This window comes from Molossus molossus, unplaced genomic scaffold (genome assembly GCF_014108415.1).
Source record: "Molossus molossus isolate mMolMol1 unplaced genomic scaffold, mMolMol1.p scaffold_m16_p_1, whole genome shotgun sequence".
Lineage (NCBI taxonomy): Eukaryota > Metazoa > Chordata > Mammalia > Chiroptera > Molossidae > Molossus > Molossus molossus.
In genome coordinates, this window is record NW_023425344.1 from 181,938,920 (window position 1) to 181,961,573 (window position 22,654).

The 22,654-nt window shown below is 38.8% G+C and overlaps 1 protein-coding gene and 1 pseudogene across 10 annotated transcripts in view; both read right to left on the minus strand.

Moving 5' to 3' along the window:
* Window positions 1–5,913: 5,913 nt before the first annotated feature.
* Window positions 5,914–22,654, minus strand: part of UBR1 (ubiquitin protein ligase E3 component n-recognin 1) — a 143,599-nt gene continuing 126,858 nt past the window's right edge. For 6 of the 10 annotated variants that reach the window (XM_036245916.1, XM_036245942.1, XM_036245936.1 and 3 more), the window contains 3 exons: window positions 10,591–10,761; window positions 9,263–9,364; window positions 6,806–6,962 (listed from right to left, as the gene is read on the minus strand). In XM_036245916.1, coding sequence (XP_036101809.1) covers window positions 6,821–6,962; window positions 9,263–9,364; window positions 10,591–10,761 — 415 coding nt within the window. In that variant the 3' untranslated portion in view covers window positions 6,806–6,820. Of the gene's footprint in view, window positions 5,948–6,721; window positions 6,963–9,262; window positions 9,365–10,590; window positions 10,762–22,654 lie in introns of those variants that run through there. The other 4 variants (XM_036245909.1, XM_036245920.1, XM_036245932.1 and 1 more) reach the window with 3 other exon arrangements.
* LOC118619231 lies at window positions 21,835–22,523 on the minus strand (annotated as a pseudogene).

A 22,654-nucleotide genomic window follows, 5' to 3' on the forward strand; every position in this document is an offset into this window, starting at 1 on the left:
TGCATACCCCCCACTGGGGATCAGGCCCAAAACCTGGGCATGTGCCCTGACCAGGAATTGAACCAGCAACCTCTTGGTGCACGGGTCGATACTGAACCACTGAGCCACACCAGCCAGGCTGTGCCTCTTGTTTTTAAGATCCAACAGCTTTACTAGATATGACTTGGTGTCGACTCTTCCAGGTTGAGTTTTACAGTGTTAACTTTTAATGTGCATATTCAATTTTCTTTTTTTTCAGAAAAGTTTTGAAGAATTGTGTTCTGTTTCATTGCTTTGTTTTCTTTGGGGACTCCAGTGAATATATATTGAATCTTCTTTGCCTATCTTCTATATCTATTGCTTTATCTTAAGTCCTGCTTATCTTTGATTTTTTCTTCTTTCCATTTTTTCTTTCTTTTCGATGCTTTCCATAGTTGACTTGCCAGCTTTTGTATTCCTTTTACAATGTTCCCCTAATTTTACTTGAGTTTCATATCCTCCTGCTTTCTTGACATTATCAGTTTTGACATTTTCCATTACATTTCTTTGTTCTTCTGTCAAAACTTTGATTTGCTCATTTTCTTAATTTCTTATAACTGATTTTGAATATTTTTCACTTGCTTTGGGGCCACAATTTTCTATTATATTCTCACCAGTTGTTCGTTAATTTTTACTTTTCTTTTTCAGGTAATAATTTGTTTGGGGCTGGATTATTATATTAGTCAGAGATCTCTAGAGAAACAGAATCACTAGGAAATACATATATACTTCCACTGCACAAGTCCTGTTATAAATAAATTTTTATTTATTTAATTATGGAGACCGAGAAGTCTCACAATCTGCAGTCTGCAAGTTGGAGAACTAGGAAAGGCAGTGATATAATTTTGTCTGAGTCCAAAAGCCTGAGAACTAGGAACTCTGAAGTCAGACAGCAGAAGATGGATTTACCAGCTTAAGAGAGACAGTCACAGGGATGAAAAGTACAGCATAGGGAATACAATAATATTGTAATAACTATGTATAATGCCAGGTGGCTACTTGAAATATCGGGAGACCACTTTGTAAAGTATGATTAATTACTATGCTGTACACTTGAAACTTATACAAATAATACTGAATGTAAACTGTAATTAAAATTTTTTTTTTCTTAAAAGAAAAGAGGGACATCGTCATTCCTTCACCTTTTTGTTTCATTTGGCTCCTAGTGGATTGGATGAGCCTACCCATATTGATGAGGATGGATCTCTTTGCTCAGTCTCTGAATCAAAGTCTAATTCTTTCAGACTTAGAAATATTGACACATCCAGAAATTCCATTTTACCAGTGATCTGGGCATCCCTTAGACAAGTCGACACATAAAATTAACCATGTTATATTTCCTTTTTATATGAGATGGATTTTCTCGACCATTAGAAGGTGCTTGTCAAATGGGCAGGGATGGGCCAAAAAACTTAGTTTCATGGCTCTAGGTTCCCTCTTCTATTAAAATGTCAATACTCAAATATTATTTTATTTACATCTTTAAATGCTGCACTTTGCTAATGTATTACTTCATAAGTCACTGATGCACACAATCTGAACTTTATCTCTTATCCATGTATTGTTGCTACTCTTATTCTGGTTTGTTTTTAAGTTTCCCACAGGGTAAAAATCTCTCTTTAATGAAGCCATTATTTAGTGGTTATTTATAGGAATATAGAGGACTCAGAATACCACCACAAGGCAGTCTTTCACCAATCTTCAATTTAGAGCATGTGAAGGCTTGCTATCTTGGCTGGCAATTCTGTCCTGATTGCCCAGGTTTTCCATTGAGTGGGGTTCTCCCTATTTGGGGGTTGTTGGCAACTTACAGTTCTGCAACTCTTACTCAGTATCCCCTTTTACTTTGCACCACTTCAACTGCACAAGTCTTGCTGCTGTTGATGCTTTGAGTATATCTGCCTATACTCAGGAATTCATGGAGATTACTGTTACCTAGTTTCATTGAACTATGGGTTTTTATTTTTGGTATCCTAGTTAGTGTATATGGTTTTCAGAAGAGTTTTGAGGAGATTCAGAAACTATACATACTGTTGTCGTGATACCCCCTAACTCGGGATATCTAACTTTACTAATGCAATCAAATTGTGAACAATATGTCAGGTTATGATTTTTTCTTAGTAGTGTTCAGCTACTCGAGTATAAACATGAAGAAGACTCTTTAGTGACCTCTTCTTGCCAATTACAAGTGCCTTATATTTTCTTTTTTATCCTCACCCGAGGACATCTTTTTGCATTTATCTTCAGATAGAGTGAGAGGGAGAGGAGGGAGAGAAACAGCGATGTGAGAGAGATACATCGAGTGGCCGCCACCCACATGACCCCAACTGGGGTCAGGGACAAACTGCAACCGAGGCATGTGCCCTTAGCGGGAACCAAACCCGGGACTCTCTGGTCCGTGGGCTGATGCTCTAACAGCTGAACCAAGCTGGCCAGGGCACAAGTGCCTTACATTTTCACTTCCTCACCACAAAGTCCTTCCTTCATTGTCTTCAGTGTTACCCTACTAGAATACATTAAAGTCTTAAAACTAAAGTAAAGCCTTAAGAAAAACAACAACTCGCCCTGGCCGGTTTGGCTCAGTGGTTGGAGCGTCGGCCTGCGGTCCTGAGAGACCCGGGTTCGGTTCCCGCTAAGGGCGCGTACCTCGGTTGCAGTTTGTCCCCGGCCCTGGTTGGTCGTGCGGGTGGCAGCCACTCGATGTGTTCCTTTCACATCGATGTTTCTCTCTCTCTCTCTCTGTTCCTCTTTCTCCCTCCCACTCTACCTGAACAAAAAAATGGGAAAATGTCCTCGGGTGAGGATAAAAAAAAAAAAAAAGAAAAAAAAACAACAACTCTAGGTAACTTTTCTTTAAATGAAAGCTTATGTAGAAACACTTAATCTGAAATCACTGGGGTAAAAAGAACGAAAACTCTAAATTTTAAGTGTAGAGTCATGGTTTAGAAACAGAAGGAGCCCTGGCCGGTTTGGCTCCGCAGTTAGAGCGTCGGCCTGCGGTCCGGAGAGACCCGGGTTCGGTTCCCGCTAAGGGCATGTACCTCGGTTGCAGTTTGTCCCCGGCCCTGGTTGGTTGTGCGGGTGGCAGCCACTCGGTGTGTTCCTTTCACATTGATGTTTCTCTCTCTCTCTCTCTGTTCCTCTCTCTCCCTCCCACTCTACCTGAACAAAAAATGGAAAAATGTCCTTGGGTGAGGATAAAAAACAAAACAAAAAACAAACAAAAAAACCCACAAAGAAACAGAAGGAAATCACACTGAATAGCTTAAGACTCAATCCCAGGGTTCAACTCTGATTTAGGATCTAAGGTGAAACTAGAAATTTGTATTTTGTTAACACTTACTAGGTGATTCTAATGCAGTCAAGTTTGAAAACCATTACACTAGACTTATGCTGCACAATATATAGAAGCCATTAGCCACACATGACTTAAATTAAAATTAAACAAATTAAAAATTCAAGTCCTCAGCCCTGGCCAGTTTGGGTCAGCGGTTATAGTGTTGGCCTGTGGACCACAGTCACGGGTTCAATTATAGCCAAGGGCATGTATCTCGGTTGCAGTTCAATCCCTGGCCCTGATTGGGGTCATGTGGGAGGCAACCAATCAATGTGTCTCTCTCACATCAATGTTTCTCTTTCTCTCTCTCTCCTACTGTTTGAAAATAAATGTAATAATATCCTTGGGTGAGGATTTAAATAAAAAAAAGGGTTAAGAAAAATTCAGGTCCTCAATTGCATTAGCCACATTTCAAATAGGTGCCTAAAGACAGGGACTACCACAACAGAGTGCAAACACAGAGCATTTCCATCACTGCAGCAGTCTTCTGCACAGTGCTGCTTTAGACAGTTGTCTCCGCATAGGGTGTGCTACCCAAAGGGATGTATAGATTTACCTGGAAGATGTTTAGGTAGAAATAGTCTAATTTCAACAGATTTTTAAAATTTTCCATTTTGAGGCAATGTACTTAATGTATTAGTGCAGTACTGCATGAATATGGAAAATAACCATAAGTTAAAATAACTTTTAAACATGCATTATGTATATGGAGTGTATGGTTAAAAAGTTTGGAGACCATTACACTAAATATGTCTTCTAAAGAATTTGAGCCCTGGCTGGGTGGCTCAGTTGGCTGGAGCATTATCCTGTACAGCAAAATGTTGCAGGTTCAATTCCCAATCAGGGTGCATAGAGGAAACAACTGATTGATGTTTCTCTCTCACACAGATGTTTCTCTTTCTCTCTCTTTCTCCCCTTCCTCTCGCTCTAAAATCTATACAAACTATACTAGAGCATCTTTCTAGGTATAGATTTTTATACTTCAAACCCAATCCCCAAACATAAGAAGTCCCTTTTTTCTTTTTAAATATACACATATATTTTATTTCAAAAGCACAAGAACATTATACAAGTTTTAAATTTACATTTTGCAATAAAAGATATCAATATATGCATTATTTGTATAACTTCATCATAGATGGAATTTGAATCAGTGGTATAAACATGTTGCAGTCACTAAATATAATCATCACAGTGAACCAAATGCATAGTTGTTATGAAATGACAAATGACCACTAAATGGTGAACTCACAGCTCATACACCAACATAATAAATTAATTATACAGATATATGCTTTCCTTCACTGTATCATAAAAATTCCTGCTGGCCCCTCACCAAACATTAGAAAAACACAGTTTTGGAGCCATCCTGTTGAACTAGTTCCTCCACATTTTACACTAAAGAAAATAAAGTGACTTTTTGCTCATTTTGTAAATAAATTTCATAAGCATAATTAAATTGTTTGCAATGATGAAGACAAATCACTAGGGTATTTGAATGTAATTAGAAATCCCTTGGGCTGGGGCAGCACCGAGACAAATGTTCATCTACGGTGCAGAGATCTGAATCAATCTCAGCAAGTGGAACTCAATATGAAGTAGGTTCTTTGGCAGTAAAGGTTTGACTGGCCATTGCAGCATAGTCCTTCTGGCAGCTTGAGAGCTTAACCCCAGGATATGAAGTGAATATAAAAAGAATAGAAATAAAAATTCAGTTGATTGTTGCTAAACTGGGGCCAATTAACTAGGGCACAGAAGTCAGTGTCTTCTGTTGCCTGTTCTGGCTCAGACTTCCCAGTCAGCCAATCCATCCAACAAAATTATATAAGAAATAAAGGGGAATGCTCTGATCACTTAATCATACTGGCAACTTTGACACACTGAATACTGAATTTTCTAGTCCTCACCCATCAATTGTTACAAACTGTTCAGTGAAGTTGAATCTATTTCTTGATACGTTCTCAATAATTATTCAAGTAGAAAATCATGATTGTGATTCTGATGCCTGTCCATGCCAACCCTTACTGCAAAACCCACCTTTTCTTTACTTTATATAGAAATACCAAAAAAATCTAACCCCAAATGTGCATCATCAATCACTTCACAAACATATTTTTAGTTGCTTGCCTTTGCTGAGCACAAAGAAGGTAGGAAAACATTTATACACACATATGACAGTAGTCACCAAAGGCAAAATAAGATGATCTCTGAATGCATCTTTCAAACTCCTAACATTACCCATAGACAACAGAAGCTAAAATGGGAGATTTCAATCTGTCTTCTGTCTCCTGTTTTACATCGTTAGTTCTTGATAAAGTATGCACAGATTTGGGAGAACTCGATTACAAGCAAGATGGCTCAACCGCAGCATGTTATAACAGGACACAGACTATTGATCACATGGCTTTCTTGGTTGTTTGTACTAGTCATAAAAATCAGTTTATGAAAAGGTTACACACGGATAACAAATGAAGGATTAGTCTTTTACAGACCTAGGAGGTTGCAGAATCGGCTTAAATCTGATTGTCCTCATTCACTGAGGGGATTTTCCTTTCTTCATTGTATAGTTTACATCAGAACTGCATCAGATTTCTGAGTCAAATAGGATGGTACCACATCAAGAGATAAGTGAACTCATTTCAGAAACTTGCCTTTGGAAAATATTAAGTATAATTTCAAAACTTATCAAAGCTATTTATGGTCAGAGGTGAGGATTATAGATAGACTTTTGTCTCATCAGGGATGAATAATAAATGCACTATCCTAACCCTGGCAGAAATTTTCCTTAAAAGTGGCAACTCTCTCCATAAAGAGATTTAGTTTAAATTCTGACTGAAACAGTAAGTGGCCCATTAGGGGTATTTCCTTTAAAGATAAATGACTAAAAATGTACTTTTTGGAAAACTTTACGAATTACAGAACTTTTTCAATGAAAGTATACTGCATGGTTTCTGCAATTCCTCTCTAGCTGCAAGGAAGAAAATCACAGATTATTAGAATCTTGTCAGTGATCCAATGTTAGCTAAGCTAAACTGAGGGAGTGAGGGAGAGAACGCCAATAATGACATTATAAAAGATTTAACTAATATTTAAAAACGTCCACAACTGCTTGATGTGACTTCCTAGATCAGGGAGATGAAATGAAATAGGGCAGGTTAGGAAGGAAAATGAGTTTTCTGGATATATTTAGAGGAATCAGATACTCGGGGTGAAGAAGCATTTCTTTAGTGTTCTAGAACACAAAACAGACTAGTCTATGTTCTTTCTTTCCTTTAAGCGTATGTTCACTAATTGAAAGCAATACTCCATTAAGGAATATTTTATTGATTTATATAAATCTGGACACACTGGACAAGGAGCAAAAGACCCTCCAACCCTTCCCCAGCCCTCAGATAGGTCTCCATAATTTTGAATCAGTCTTCATTATAATCTTCATTCGTGATTGTCTCGAGGCAGGGTTGGAGTTCATAATGACTGCCAGTTGAATCCAAATAACGTCTGACTAGTTTCCTGGCTCCTAGCAATCTCTTCTATTATGCAGTGTTGTTGCCACACCAAATGGAGCTTCCGATACCTCTCATGAGATAAATGAAGGGGGTTGCCCCTCCTTCAGGGGAAAAAAAACAACATGTAAGTTCGATCAAGTAATTGCCATACTTTGTTACCTAAATTAGCCTGAATTCTTGAGTTGTTCTTGGAGCTGGGAAGAATCACTAGGACAGGGTTTTAAAAGGGATATTTCCTGCCCTGGCCAATTTGGCTCAGTGGTAGTGCAAGAGGCAACCAATCAATGTGTCTCTCTCACACTGATGTTTCTCCCTCCCTCCCTCCCTCCCTCCATCTAAAAATCAACAGAAAAATATCCTTGAGTGAGGATTAACAACAACAACAACAAAAATAAATAAATAAAAGGGATATTTTCCTTTCACCATTGATCACTAAGAACTTGATAGGTTAATTAGCTTTTGAAGCAGAAATTTACTCCTTGGTTATTTAGAAAATAATTCAAGTATACTATGAGCATTACAGGACCTCATTGAAATGGCCAGAAAGGTTTGTAACTTGAAGCAGCTCTATTTTTTTAGGGGGTGGTTAGTCTGAGAGGAGCTCTAATGGCTTTTTGGGTTCATTTAGTTTATCCAGCTTTGATTTCTCATCTTTGCATAGTAAAAGATTAGATCTGAGATGTAACACTCAGCCCTAAATTATATTCTGCTCCTCAGAAATACTTGGTTATAGCTGTCCTTATGACACAACAATCTTGCTGGTGATTAGCAAATACTTATTTAATTTTTAAATATTTTTATAGTTCACCTACTCCAACTCTTTTTTTTCCCCTTTTCAATTTTTATTTATTTATTTTTGTTACAGATGTTTCTCCTTTTCCCCCCCTAGACACCCTCTTCCCCATCCCAACTAGCAAATATTTAAATCAAATTACTCTACAACAATTCTAAGGCTGCACTGTTTGTAACACTATATTAACAAATCTAATCTAAAATGACTCAAATTTGGTGTTGCCAATAATGGAGAACTGTGAGATTCTCATTCCTGAGGCACTCGAGTGTCTTGGCTAGCTGGGTATTTTTAAACTGCCTAATTAAGTTTAAAATTCTGCTTTTTGTACCTTTCTGGAACAAATTAGATCTCTTATCCTCAACCACTAACAACTTTCACAACTTAGATTTTTTTTTTTCTCAGATTCTTAAAATCCAGAGTATCTCTGTAGGTCACAATAAAAACAAGTCTCTGGCCCTGGCCAACCGGTTTGGCTCAGCAGTTAGAGTGTCAGCCTGCAGTCTGGAGAGAACCGGGTTCGGTTCCCACTAAGGGCACGTACCTCAGTTGTTGGGTCGTGTGGGTGGCGACCACTCGATGTGTCCCTTTCATGTCGATGTTTCTCTCTCTCTTTCTCCCTCCCAATCTATCTGAACAAAATATTGAAAAATTTCCTCGGGTGAGGATTAAAAAAAAAAAAGGTCTCTGGATGATCAAAGAGGTTCTATCTAATAAGCCTATTCATTCTGAGTAATATTTCAAAAGAACAAAATTTCAGTTAAACAAAGAGAGTTTATGGTAAGAACATTTAAACTTTCTCTATATGTACTTTTGGGACCATTGTGCCTTATCTCCTCTTTCTCGTAAGTCATGAGCAGTCCTGTAGTACCTAACACCAGGAAGGATACAGAAAAATTCAGGATTCTAAATATTTTGCTTTGCTAAAGCAAAGAAGGCTGATATAGCTGGCTAATCAAAAGTTTCAAGTATTGCAATGGAAACAATGAATATCCCTTTTAAACCGAAGTCCCTCACTGGACACTACAGATTTTTTTCTTTATATATCAGTGTCAATTAAACTTCCTAAGTAATTATTAAGAATGGTTGATTAGCCCTGGCCGGTTTGGCTCAGCGGTTGGAGTGTCGGCCTGCGGTCAGAGAGACCCGGGTTCGGTTCCTGCTAAGGGCACGTACCTCGGTTGCAGTTTGTCCCCGGCCCTGGTTGGTCGTGCGGGTGGCAGCCACTCGATGTGTCCCTTCACATTGATGTTTCTCTCTCTCTCTCTTCCTCTCTCTCCCTCCTGCTCTATCTGAACAAAAAAGGGAAAAATGTCCTCGGGTGAGGATTAAAAAAAAAAAAAGAATGGTTGATTAAAGTTAATAGAGCCTGCAAACATTAGGATGGTTGGCATGTTTAAAAATTTTGGAGATGTATTAGCTTCAAATTTTAGAGAAGCACAAAGTGGTTGAAAATTATGTAATTATATGTTACATTTAGGATGACATTTAATATTTTTAATTTTAAGCTATTTAAAAATCTCTTTCAATATTTAGCATTAGCTTGTGTTTAAAGAATTATTACCACCCACATATAATAATGTGACTAAAATTTGAAAAAAAAAATCTTACTTCAGGCCAGGATCTGTTTCTCCATATTCATCCAAATAAGGAGCTGGATAGGCACAGCCTCTGGCTTTACCTTCAACTAGGACCACTCTGCATTCTCTGATTCTGAAGGACAAAACAATCAATAGGAAATATTATTAAGTGCATGTGTGTAAATGATAGGCACTGCATCAAAGTTAATCTAAAGAAAAGACATCGCCAATATCTGTTAGGAATTCAGTATAAAGACAATATAAACATAAACAAATAGACTAAACTGTGTTTTGTCTAAATAAAGAGTATAAACATTACTATTTTTGTTAAAGCTATGGGAAAGGATCACTGGATTTAGAGATATGGGATCAGTAATAGTGACTGCATATACTGAAGAGAGGAAGGAGGTTGTCCTACGATTGAGTCATAGATACGCTGGAAAATGGTGACTGGAGTTGTTTCTTGATCTATGAACTGGAGGTGGGGAGAAAGCTAAGCAGAAGAACCCATCTCCCAGCCTAATAACCTCGGGCCAGAAAGGTCAGCTAGAGAAGTGCCAAACCTTTTCAAGTTAGAACCAACCCCCTATAATGCCACTTTGAAGGTACTTGGGACTCTTACAGCAGAGAAATGGAGACACAAAAAACAATGCTGTTTCCCCGGTTATAAGTACTATAGAGAGAAATTATAAAATAAACAGCTGGACTAGGGAGTAGGTTTACTCGCTGTAGGTTCCCTAGAAGAAGACAATAGGTATTGGGGTTTGGCTTCCATGCAGTCACTCCTCTTATTCCAATTGTAACCTACAAATAATGGTTATATATGCCATAGGTACTCAAACATTAGTGCTCATGTAAACAGAAACTACATTACATGGGGAGAATGGAAAGTAAAAGCACAAGCATCCTTCTGAATTTTATCTCACAAGAGTAACTTGTACTCTTCTTTCATAAAAGAGTGACTTACTGTTCTACTCTCGGTCTTTCGCTGAAAGACCAGGGTAAACAACAGCTAGTTGTAGAGGAAATGAAGAGAATGAAAATATTCAAAGGACAACTTAAAGTAACAATTTACATACTTTTAAAATAAAAGTTTTAGGACTCTAAGTACTTTCCCTATATCTGAGTACTACACAATAAAAAGTCTATTATTAATTATTTGTTTCAATTTTCCACAAATAATGAAAATCTGAGCAGCACCCTACTTTTAATTTTTTTACTACTTATTTTTACTATCTTCTCAAATGCAATCTCATGTGATATCATTTCCTATCAACACACTGTCCTGCCATAACAGCATCCAGATTGAACCCAAATTCCCTAAGTTAATTATGAAGCTTCCAGATCATGCCTACTCACTTCAGGAAAATGCATACTCCAGCTCCACAGTGAAGTGCATGAAAAATGCAAGCTCCAACCTCTTCCCCATTCACGGTTTCTTGGCAACAAATGTTCTGAGAACATAGTATCGCCCCACAGAAAAGACAAAGGACAGGGTTCTTTCGCTCATCATCTGCTGACCGTGGGCACCTCAAAAGGGAAGAAAATATTCAGTATGGTGGAGAAACAAAAAAAACATAACATATCCAGTTAGCAATGAAACATGTTTTCATCGCTTTCCAAAGTAAGAAAATTTATTACTAAATACAGTGTCCTGATAATTCTCAAAAAGCTAGGCAATTAAATATGCCTTGAGATTGAGATGTATTTATAGAATCCAGTCTTCACCTGACATGACCAATTTATAGTCAACTGCCTCCTCCTCAATTTGTTTAGCCAAACTTGTGTCCTATGTTGGAGCAATATGACTTTGTAGACGCACAATATTTTTAAATCACAATTTGCAGTTAGTGTTCAAACATATTTATCCCCCAATTTATTCAAGGTATTGAGATCTTTAGGGTTGAAATAATCAAGACTGCAGTCTTTGAGTTGATAGTTGATGCCCCTTTCCATCTGGAAACACAACAAGTCTTAGGAAGAAAAAAGTGAGAGTTGACTTACTTGAAACTAGTACTTTGAGATATTACCATCTTACATAGTGGTATGGTACAGCCTTGCTATAATGCCCCTCAAAGGGAGTATCATTCTTTGAAATAAAGTGATATTGGGCCCTTGCCAGTTTGGCTCAGCAGTTACAGCGTCGGCCCTTGGACCAAAGAGTCACAGGTTCAATTCCAGTCAAGGGCATGTACCTTGGTTGCGGTTTGTCCCCAGCCCTGGTTGGGGTCATGTGGGAGGCAGCCAACTGATGTATGTCTTTCTCTTTCTCTGTTTCCCCTTCCTTCCTTCCTTCCCACTCTATCTGAAAATCAATGGAAAAATATCCTCTGGTGAGGATTTAAAAATAATAATAATATAAAGTGATAATGGTTATCTATTAAAATGGACCTTGTATACTAGGCACAATGGAAACATCAAAAATTCCTTAATTTGGGCAGTATCAAGTAAATAAATCCAGCAAGGCCCACAATAGTGTGAGATTCTCCAATAGGGTATTAATTTATTTTCCGATCCCCAGTTTCTTAGGCAAAATTTAAAAAAAAATCTACCACTGTTACACAGGCACAAAGGGACTCTGTGCATAAGTATTTTCACTTCCAGGGAATTGTTCCAAAACGTTAATTGTAGCTCTTTTCTAAAAAAATTTTTTTTTCTTTATTGATTTTAGAGAGAGAAGAAGGGAGAGGGGGAGAAAGATGGAAACATCAATGAGATGCCCCCCACTGGGGATCTGGGCCACAATCTGGGCATGTATTCTGACCGGGAATTAAAACGGTGACCTCTTGGTGTATGGGTCGACGCTCAATCAGTGAGCCATACCAGCCAGGCTATAGCTCTTTTGTGATAAAGCCCACATCTTCTTTCACCTTTAGAACAGGATGGCTGAGTCACTAGCCATCTTATAGAGGAAAATGGGGGCGATGCCCGAAGATTAACAACTGAGTGGCCACACTACACTAGAGATAGCTCAGTCTTAATGTAAACTAGTGGTGACAATAAAACTGGAAGAGATCATAAGATTTATTTTCATTTTTACTTGAAACCAGTAAGTAATAATATCATCCAGGAGTTCACTGTGAATAATGATTGACACTCTTTTCAGATCTTTCTGAGAGCCAACAGCATGATAGACAGATACCTCTTTATTTTATTTTGCTAATCCTCGCCCGAGGATATTTTTTCCATTGATTTTTGGAGAGAGACAGAGACAGACAGACAGACAGAGACAGACAGACAGTGAGAAAGAGAGAGAGGCACATCGATTGGTTGCCTCTCACATGCACCCTGACTAGGGCCAGGGATCGAACCTGCAACCCAGGTAAGTGCCCTTGACTAGGAATTGAACCTGAGACCTTTCAGTCTGAGGGCTGACACTCTAATCACTGAGCCACTCGGGCCAGGGCAATAGATACCTTTTAATGCCTGGGAAATAATACCTATTCACCTGGCTTCTGGGATAGCTATACAGCCCTAAGATAGAAAAATCACTTAATTTAGAGCTGGATGCAATCTTTGAATCATGTAGCTAATTTTTTGAGGTTGAGAGAGAAAGTGATTCAACCACTTCTTCAGTTGGTTGACCTTAATCTGCATGAGATAAGCATCGAAACTAAGATCAATTCTATCTAGTAGCAGAGGCTGGAATATAAACTGCTCGAGCCCTGGCTGGGCCATTTAAATCCCCTGGCTTCCTGGCTCAAAGAATTCCTTAGTCATTTCAGTAGGGCACTGAATCTCAAAGTAGGCCAAAGAAAGGCCCTTTAAGCCCTCAAAATTATTCTCAACTGTAATCCCTTACTTCGGGGTCCTTCAAATTATAGCAAATTATTTAACACATGACTAAGGACTACTAATCGTCACCTTGTACAGTAATTGGTATCCTTAAAACAAATTTAAGAGTTAGTTGTGTTTACTGGGAGTTCTAATTAATTTAAGTTTACTATGAAGTTTGGATGCAGGACAATGCTTAGTGACATTACAAAACTCCTAACTGAGCTTTGGAATTCCTCTAATTTGGGAAAAGGATGCTTTATTACCAGTACATTGTCAACAAAGTGTTGAATGGGCTTTGACTTTCAGGCTGCTGAGATTCTTGCCTTTTGATTACAAGTCACTGCTAACTTTATGTCACCATTACAGTCTGGTTTGATATGGGTGGTAGTGTGATGCCACCTGAGTGTCAAGGATACATAATTATATCAATAGTAATTTTGGCTTATTATTTTCAAAACATGATGCATTGTGATTAAAATATGAAATATTCATATATCAATGGATAAAACAGATATATTTTCTCCACTTACTGACATTTCATTGGTAGTACCCTGCTCATGAATTTATACTACTCAAATAACTTAAGTCATATTATAATAAGGTAAGTGTAAAACAAAAATTATTGTTAACTTTAGAGGACCTTCTTATCATAGAGAATCACGTGTTTAAGCTTATCTTACAAAGTAATTAACAGGTAATTCACACATGATATTAGTAATGAGTAGAATGTAATTTGTTTTTTGATTCTCATCAGTCCCAATTATCCCAGTTTTCTTATTTTTTTAATTTGAAAATTATCAGTGAAAAGGAAGAGGAAGATAAAGAAAAGTTTGAGAAATACTGCTTTAGAGTAGTGTTTAATCTGACGGAGGTAGAGGGGCATGGTGCCAAAAGAGGCTAAGGGGGTGTACTCCCTTTTTCTCCATTATCCAGGTTTGAACTTGAGTTACAATGCTATTATCTGTTTTACTGTTACAATGGGATTCTATATAGATTTTATTTGGAGAAAAAGAGTTCTTCAGTGTTTTTTTCAGTGAATGATTGTGGTTACCACACTGAAATGCATGCATTTAGGTTTCTTTTTATTTTTATCCTCACGGAGGACATTTTTCCATTTTTTGTTCAGACAGAGTGAAAGGGAGAGAGAGAGGGAAACATCGATGTAAAAGAAACACATCGAGTGGTTGCCACCTGCAGGACCCAACCAGGGCCAGGGACAAACTGCAACCAAGGTACGTGCCCTTAGCGGGAACCGAACCCGGGTCTCTCTGGACCACAGGCCGACGCTCTAACGGCTGAGCCAAACCGGCCAGGGCTAAAACAGTGTTTAAAGATTTATGAATGAACAATGATTCTTAGAATGCTGTGTGTGTGTGTGTGTGTGTGTGTGTGTGTGTGTATATATATATATAGAGAGAGAGAGAGAGAGAAAGAAAGGTCTTAGAGCTTAAAAAATATTAAGGAGAGATGTCATAGATGGTGGAGTAGGGAGCTCCAGGAATCAATTCCTCTACTGAAACAACTACTGATCTGGCAAAAATGACTGAAGCAACTATCCTGGAACTCTGGAGTGTAGAAGAAAAATTGCAGTGTCCAAAGGACTAGCTGAAAAAGAAAGAGACTGGCAAATGTCAGTGAATTGTAGCAGTTAGCATCCCCTATCCCCCAGATCCATAGTAATTAGCTATGGGAGTGGCTGACTGTAATCCTGGTGCGGCTGCTAGTGCCAGGATGGGCAATAGGAATCTTGTCCTCAAAAATCAGGAAAATCAGGTTATAAATATGGTTCTGCCTGGCAGTTCGCTGAGAGGCTGGGCACAGAGACTGGTCATTGTTTCTACCTCCATGGGCTGAAGTGACTTCCTTGGCAGTGATGGTGGAGTGATTTAGAGACAGAATGTTTTTTACTATTGTTTCTTTTCTTTTTTTGTTACTTCTCACCTGAGAATATTTTTTTTTCCACTTATTTACTTTTAAAGAAAGTGGCTGGGGGTGGAGATAGAAACATCGTGTGAGAGATACATTGATTGGTTACCTCCTGCACAAGCCCCGAACTGGGGCCAGGGATCAAACCTGCATCCTAGGTAAATAACCTTGACTGGGAATCGAACCCATGACCCTTTGGTGCATGGGCCAATGCTCTAACCACTAAGCCACGCTTGCCAGGGCTCTTTTCTTAAATAAAAAAAAATTTTTTTTTCTTTATTGATTTTAGAGAGAAGGGAGAGGGAGAGATAGAAACATCGATGAGAGAGAAAATCAATTGGCCGCCTCCTGCATGCTCCACACTGGGGATTTGGCCCACAACCTGGGCATGTGCCCTGACCAGGAATCTAACTGGTAACCTCTTGGTGCATGGGTTGATGCTCAACCACTGAGCCACACTGGACACGCCTCTTTTCTTTCCTTATTGGATCCAGGAATTTAAGGAAATCTCTGACAATTCACTGGCTAATCACAGAAATAATAGTACAAAGACTTCAGTGAACACACAAAGAATAAAGTCTGCAAAAACAGTTTGAAAAAGTCACTGAACAGTAACAGCTGCCTTATTAAGTGACAATGGCAATTCCTGGGGTAGGGGTCGAGGGAGAATTTCCAGAGTTACTAGATTATACTATTCAAAACATCCAGTTCTCAACAAAACTTACAAAGCTTAAAAAGAAACAAAAAAGTGTGGCCTGCTCACAGGAAAAAAAGAAACTGACAGAAATCATCTCTGAGGAAGCCCAGACACAGACTTAATAAACAAAGACTTTAAATTAGCTCTCTTAGCCCAGCCGGTGTGGCTCAGTGGTTGAGCGTCGATCCCTGCATGAAGAGGTTGCCAGTTCGATTCCTGGTCAGGGCACATGCCCAGGCTGTGGGCCAAATGCCCAGTGCAGGGCATGTAGGAGGCGGCCAATTGATGTTCTCTCTCATCAATGTTTCTGTCTCTCTTTCCCTCTCCCTTCCTCTCTCTCTAAAAATCATTAAAGAAAAATAAATTAGCTCTCTTATATATGTTAAAAGAGCTGAAGAAAACCAATGACAAAGCACTAAAGGAAATTAGGAAAATATATGTACTAGGAAATATCAGTAAAGACAAATTATTTAAAAACCTCAAAAAACAGGTCAAGATGGCGGCATAGGTAAACGTGGTATCACGTCCTCCCACAACCACATCAGAGTTACAACTAAACTACAGAACAACCATCATTCAAAACCGCCTGAAATCAAGCTGAATGGAAGTCCTACAATTACGGAATTAAAGCAGTAGCCACATCAAGACTGGTAGGAGGGGCGGCGGTGGACGGGCTGGTCCCACACCTACGTGTGGCACACAAAAATCAGGAGGATACCTCGGCTGGAAAGGTCCTCCCTGAGGACTGAGGGGTCCCCGTCCCACACCAGGCACCCTGCTCAGGGTTCCAGTGCCAGGAAGAGAAGTCCCCATAACCTCTGGCTGGAAAAACCAGCGGGAACTGAGGCTCAGGGAGGGTGACGTGGCTGGAGCCCCAGGCAGCTCCTTAAAGGGCCTGCGCACAGACTTGTTGGATTCTCTCCTTCTAAGCTTGGAGAGGAGGCAGCTCGAGGGGCACCAGAGACATACAGGGAAGAACTGAGCTGTTTGGCATTGGAGCGAGGGCTGGAGAGGGGGCTTTCTCTGGGACAAACGTGCTGTCAGAGGCCTTTGTTCCTTTGGTGAGCCCTTCCCTGGGGCGACAGACACCCGCCATATCTGGGAATTCAGCAACCTGGCTCACACTGGTAGCCCTGCCCTGGTGATTCCCTGAGGCCCCGCCCCACCCAACTTTCAGGCCCACCCAAGCTGTTGCCAGTTGCTTTACAATAGGATTGGCCTGTCTTGGATCCTGCTTCAGGTTTTCCTAAATTATTTCAAACAAGCAGCATCTGGTCTCAGATAGCCCCATACCGCTCGTTAAGTAATACACAGAAACAAACACAGGGAGGCAGCCAAAATGAGGAGACAAAGAAACAGGTCCCAAATGAAAGAACAGAACAAAACCCTAAGAAAAGAACTAAGCGAAATGGAGATAAGCAACCTAACAGATGCTGAGTTCAAAATACTGCTTCTAAGGATGCTCAATGAACTTAGTGAGGGCCTCGAGCATAAAAAAGGACCAGTCAGAAATGAAGGAAGCATTCACTGAAATAAAGAATAATTTACACAGATTCAATAGTAGAGTAGGTAACACCAAGAAGCAAACCATTGATTTGGAATATAAGAAAGCAAAAACACCCAATCAGAACAGCAAAAAGAAAAAAGAATCCTAAAAAGTGAGAATAGTGTAAGGAGCCTCTGGGACAACTTCAAGCGTGCCAACATTCGCATCTTGGAGGTGCCAGAAGGAGAAGAGAGAGAACAAGAAATCGAAAACCTGTTTGAAACAATAATGGCAGAAAACTTTCCTAACTTGGTGAAGGAAACAGACATACAAGTCCAGGAAGCACAGAGAGTCCAAAACAAGATGAACCCCAAGAGGCCCACACCAAGACACATCATCATCAAAATGCAAAAGGTTCAAGACAAAGAGAGAATCTTAAAAGCAGCAAGAGAAAAGCATTTAGTTACCTACAAGGGAGTTCCTATAAGGCTGTCAGCTGATTTCTCAAAAGAAACTTTGCAAGCCAGAAGGGAGTGGCAAGAAATATTCAGAGTGATGAAAAGCAAGAACCTACAACCAAGATTACTCTATCCTGCAAAGCTGTCATTTAGAATCAATGGCCATATACAGAGTTTCCCAGACAAAAAAAAAAGTTAAAGGAGTTCATCACCACCAAACCATTGTATGAAATGATGAAGGGTCTTTTTTGAAGAAAAAGATAAAATATATGAACAAACAAAACGGCAATGAATACATATCTATCGACAGTGGAATCTACAAACAAAATGAACAGGCAGAGCAGAAACATTCTCATAGATACAGAGAACATTTTGTTGGTTGCCAGATGGGAGGGGGGCTGGGAGAATGGGTGAAAAGGTGAGGGGATTAAGAAGTACAAATTCATTGCTAGACTGACAAAACTCAAAGGGAAAGGGGTTGGGGCGTGGGAAGAAATAAACCAAAGAACTTATATGCATAACCAATGGACACAGATAATAGTGTGGGAAAAGGCAGGAGGGGGGAGGAGGGAGGTCAATGGGGAAAAATGAGGAACATCTGTATTACATTCAACAATAAAGGTTAAAAATAAATAAATAAAAATAAAAACTTCAAAAAACAGAAAAGTACAACAGTGAACCCTGGCCAGGTAGCTCAGTTGGTTAGAGTGCTGTCCCCATATGCCAAGGTTGCAGGTTCAATCTCTGGTCAGGGCACATACAAGACCCAACTAATGAATGCATACGTGGAACAACAAGTCAATGTTTCTCTCTCTCTTTTTCAAATTGTCGTTTCTCTCTCTCTCTCTCTCAAATCAATCAATCAAAAAAACTTTTTTTAAGTACAAAAGCTGAAATAAAATACTTAGTAGAGGGGTTCAACAGCATATTTGAGCAGACAGAAGAATCAGTGAATTTAAGGCAGGGCAATTGAAATTAATGAGTCAGAGAAGAAATAAAAATTAAAATAAAAAAAAAAGGAATAAAGCCTAAGGTGTTTATCAGACACCATCAAGCATACCAACATTTACATATATTATGAGAGTCCTAGAAAGACAAAAGAAAAAAAATGGCCCAAACTCCCCAAATTTGTTGAAAGACATGAATCTATATATCCTATAATCAAACTAAATTACAAGCAGGACAGATTCAGAAAGAATGACACTGAGGCACAGTATAATCAGAGACAGAGTTAATATATGCTATTAAAACTAAGCTGGCATCAATTCAAACTAAATTTCGTTCATTAACTATACTGTAATCCCTATGGCTACCCAGCAAAGTTGCAGGATATAAGATGATCAACACATAAAAATTAGTTGTGTTTCAGTACACCAACAATGAACAATACAAATAGAAAATTAAGAAAATAATTTTAGCCCTGGCCGGTTTGGTTCAGCGGTTAGAGCGTCGGCCTGCGGTCCTGAGAGACCCGGGTTCGGTTCCCGCTAAGGGCGCATACCTCGGTTGCAGTTTGTCCCCGGCCCTGGTCGGTTGTGCGGGTGGCAGCCACTCGATGTGTTCCTTTCACATCGATGTTTCTCTCTCTCTCTCTGTTCCTCTCTCTCCCTCCCACTCTACTTGAACAAAAAAAAACAAAAAAAAAAAGAAAATAATTTTATTTACAATAGCATCCAAAAGAATAAAATACCTAGGAATAAATTTAACCAAAAAGGGAAAGACTTGCACACTGAAAACTACAAACGTCTAAAAGAAATTAAAGGACGCCTAAATACAGGAAGGCATCCATTTTTATGATATGGAAAACTACAGAAATGGAGAAGTCAATCTTCAAATTTATATGTAACTGCAGGGGTCCCAAAAAATCAAAATAATAATGAAAAGGATAAAGCTGGAAGGTTCAAACATTACAATTTCAAAACTTACTACAAAGGTACAGCTAATTAAAAAGTGTGGTACTAGCATAAAAATAAGACACATAGACCACTGGAATAGAACTCGGAGTCCAGAAATAAACCCAAACATCGATGACCAATCAATTTTCAATGTGGGTACCAAGACTATTCAATGGGGGAAAAACAGTCTCTTGAATAACAGTACTGGGACCAACTGGACACAGCTGAAAAGAATCTTATTCTTAAAATAAACTAAAAATGGATCCAGAGCCTAAATCTAAGAGCTAAAACTATAAATCTATGAGAAAAAAAATATAGAAGAAAATCTTAATGACCTTAGTTTTGGCAATGAATTCTTAGTATTGACACCAAAAGTACAAAAAAAAAAAAAAAAAAGAGAGAGAGAAAATTGACTTTTATGCATCAAAGAACATTATGAATAATATGAAAACCCAACCTATAGGATGGAATAAATTATTTGCAAATTAAAAATATGATTAGGGCTTAATATCCAGAATATATTTAAAAAAACTGTAACAACAACAACAACAAAACAGTCCAATTGCAAAATTGGCAAAGGACTTGAACAGATATTTCTCTAAACATATAGAAATGTCCAACAAGTAAATGAAAAGATGTCTGACATCACTGGTCATTAAGAAACCACAATGAGCTACTAGAATGGCTTTAATTAAAACAGAAAGTAAGTGTTGGTGAGGATATGGAGAAATAGGAGCCCTTATACATTGCTAGTGGGAATGTAAAATGGTTCAGTTGTGAAAAACAGTTTAGTGGTTCCTCAAAAAGGTTAAACATAGAATTGCCATAAAGACCCAGTAATTCCACACCTAGATAAAATTACCCAAGAGAAATGAAAATACATGTTCACACAGAAACTTGTACATGAATGTTTATAATAGTATAATTCATAACAGTCAACAGGGGGGCACAATTTAAATGCCCTTTAGTGGATGAATAGATAAACAAACACTGGCATATACATACAATGAAATATTACTTCGCCAAGGAACAAAAAAAGTTCTGACAGATGCTACAACTTGGATAAAATTTGAATACAGTCCTGGCCGGTTTGGTTTAGCGGTTAGAGCGTCGGTCCACGGTCCAGAGAGGCCAGGGTTCAGTTCCTTCTTTTTTTTTTTTGCTTGACTTGGAAATTTTACTTTATTTACAAATGTTGTCCCATAAACAAAGGTGCCATTCCATCCCCTTTAAAATATTATAACCAATAATTTCCAGAAAAACCATTTACATAGTTTTAACCTTTCTGCATAAAACTGTATTATGGTATGAGCAAAATATAGGATGGTCTAAGACATCAAAACAAAACAAAACAAGCCCTGGCCGGTTTGGCTCAGCGGTTAGAGCGTCGGCCTGCGGTCCCGAGAGACCCGGGTTTGGTTCCCGCTAAGGGCATGTACCTCGGTTGCAGTTTGTCCCCGGCCCTGGTTGGTCGTGCGGGTGGCAGCCACTCGATGTGTCCCTTCACGTCGATGTTTCTCTCTCTCTTCCTCTCTCCCCCTCCCACTCTACCTGAACAAAAAATAGAAAAATGTCCTCAGGTGAGGATAAAAAAAAAAAACAAAACAAAAAAACAAAACAAAAAAAAACCACAAAAATTTATCCAGCATGAATACCCTAGTGACAGATGGAAAGAAGAATTAAGAATCATACTTCTTAAAATACTACTCCAAAAATTTAAAACATGGATAATTTGGGGACATATAAATGCTTCACAATAAAATCTTCTTATATAGATAAGTCTTCTTAGTATAGTTTATAATTGTGATTGTTTAGGATTGCTCTTGCAGGCTAGTATTTATGTTGATTTCAAAAAATAAGTCATCATTGTAAAAAGGGCATAGACTTTTCTACTCAGATTTTTCTATCAATGAAAATATGTAGATACTGAACTGGTTTCATCATTCAGGCCAATTACTAAAATAAGAAATGCATGAAAAGAATTTAAAACAAAAACACAATCACTATGTGACTATCTGACTTAAAAAATTGTAATTCTCTCTAAAGTCAGATTGTATTACTCCTCAATAGCTGCTATAAATTCGAATTTTTCATAGCCAAGACAATATAGACAAAATATTTAACCAAAGAGTTCAAAATACAATCATCCCAATTACCTATTTTTCATTTTATATGTAGCAATTATGTTTTTAAATCCTTTAATTTTATCTAGGAGGATAATCACTCTCTCAGCATCCATAGCTAAGTCACGAGAAACTTCAAAAGTTTTTTAAAAAATTCATCCCTGAGAAGTGAGAGAAAAAAGCTCTAAAAACACGGAAGTGACAGTTCTGCACCCTTTGAACAATCTTTACCATCGCATGAACTTTTATTAACAGTCAACAATCAAATGTATTCCAATCCTGGACAGTTAACTGCCTCTGATGATCTGATCTTTTTGTAATGAAACTGTAAGTGCAACACGGTAAAAAGTCAGATAAATAGGGACTCTGGTTTTATCATCACATTTACATTTTTGCAAGTCCAAGGACAGCCAGCTAAGATATGTATATTCCAAAAAAGACCAAAGTAATAACTTCTACTGGAATCTCATCTTCTGAGTCTCCATTTCCCTCACTGATCTTCACCCAAATAGTAAAAATAATACAATTGCAATTGAGTTTACTATTATCAATGGCACTCTCATTACGGTTCTTACAGAGTAAGATTCATTAGCTGAGACTTAATTCCTGGCTCCTCTCCAAACCCGCCAATTCCCTGGTCTGTTCCCCAGCCAATGTTCTTGAGGAAACGCTACTCATGCAGCACGGTGATGGCACTGACGCAGAGCAAGGTAGCCTGCAGCAGCGAGCACAGGGTAAACGCCATGGTCGCCGGGAACCACCCCGAGGGCCAAATGATTCGTGGGCAGCCACCACAAGGAACGTGGCACCGCCACGGCCGGCACTCTCCTAGGGCAGCCGATGAGGCCTGAAACGCCGTTTTCAGGGTTCAGTTCCTTCTAAGGGCACGTACCTCAGTTGTGGTTTGTCCCAGCCACGGTTGGGGTTGTGTGGGTGGCAACCGGTTGACGTGTCTCTCTCACGTTGATGTTTCTCTCTCTCTTCCTCCCTCTCTCTCTCCAGCTCTATCTGAAGATAAATGCAAAAAAAAATGTCCGCCAGTGAGAATTAAAAAAATTTAA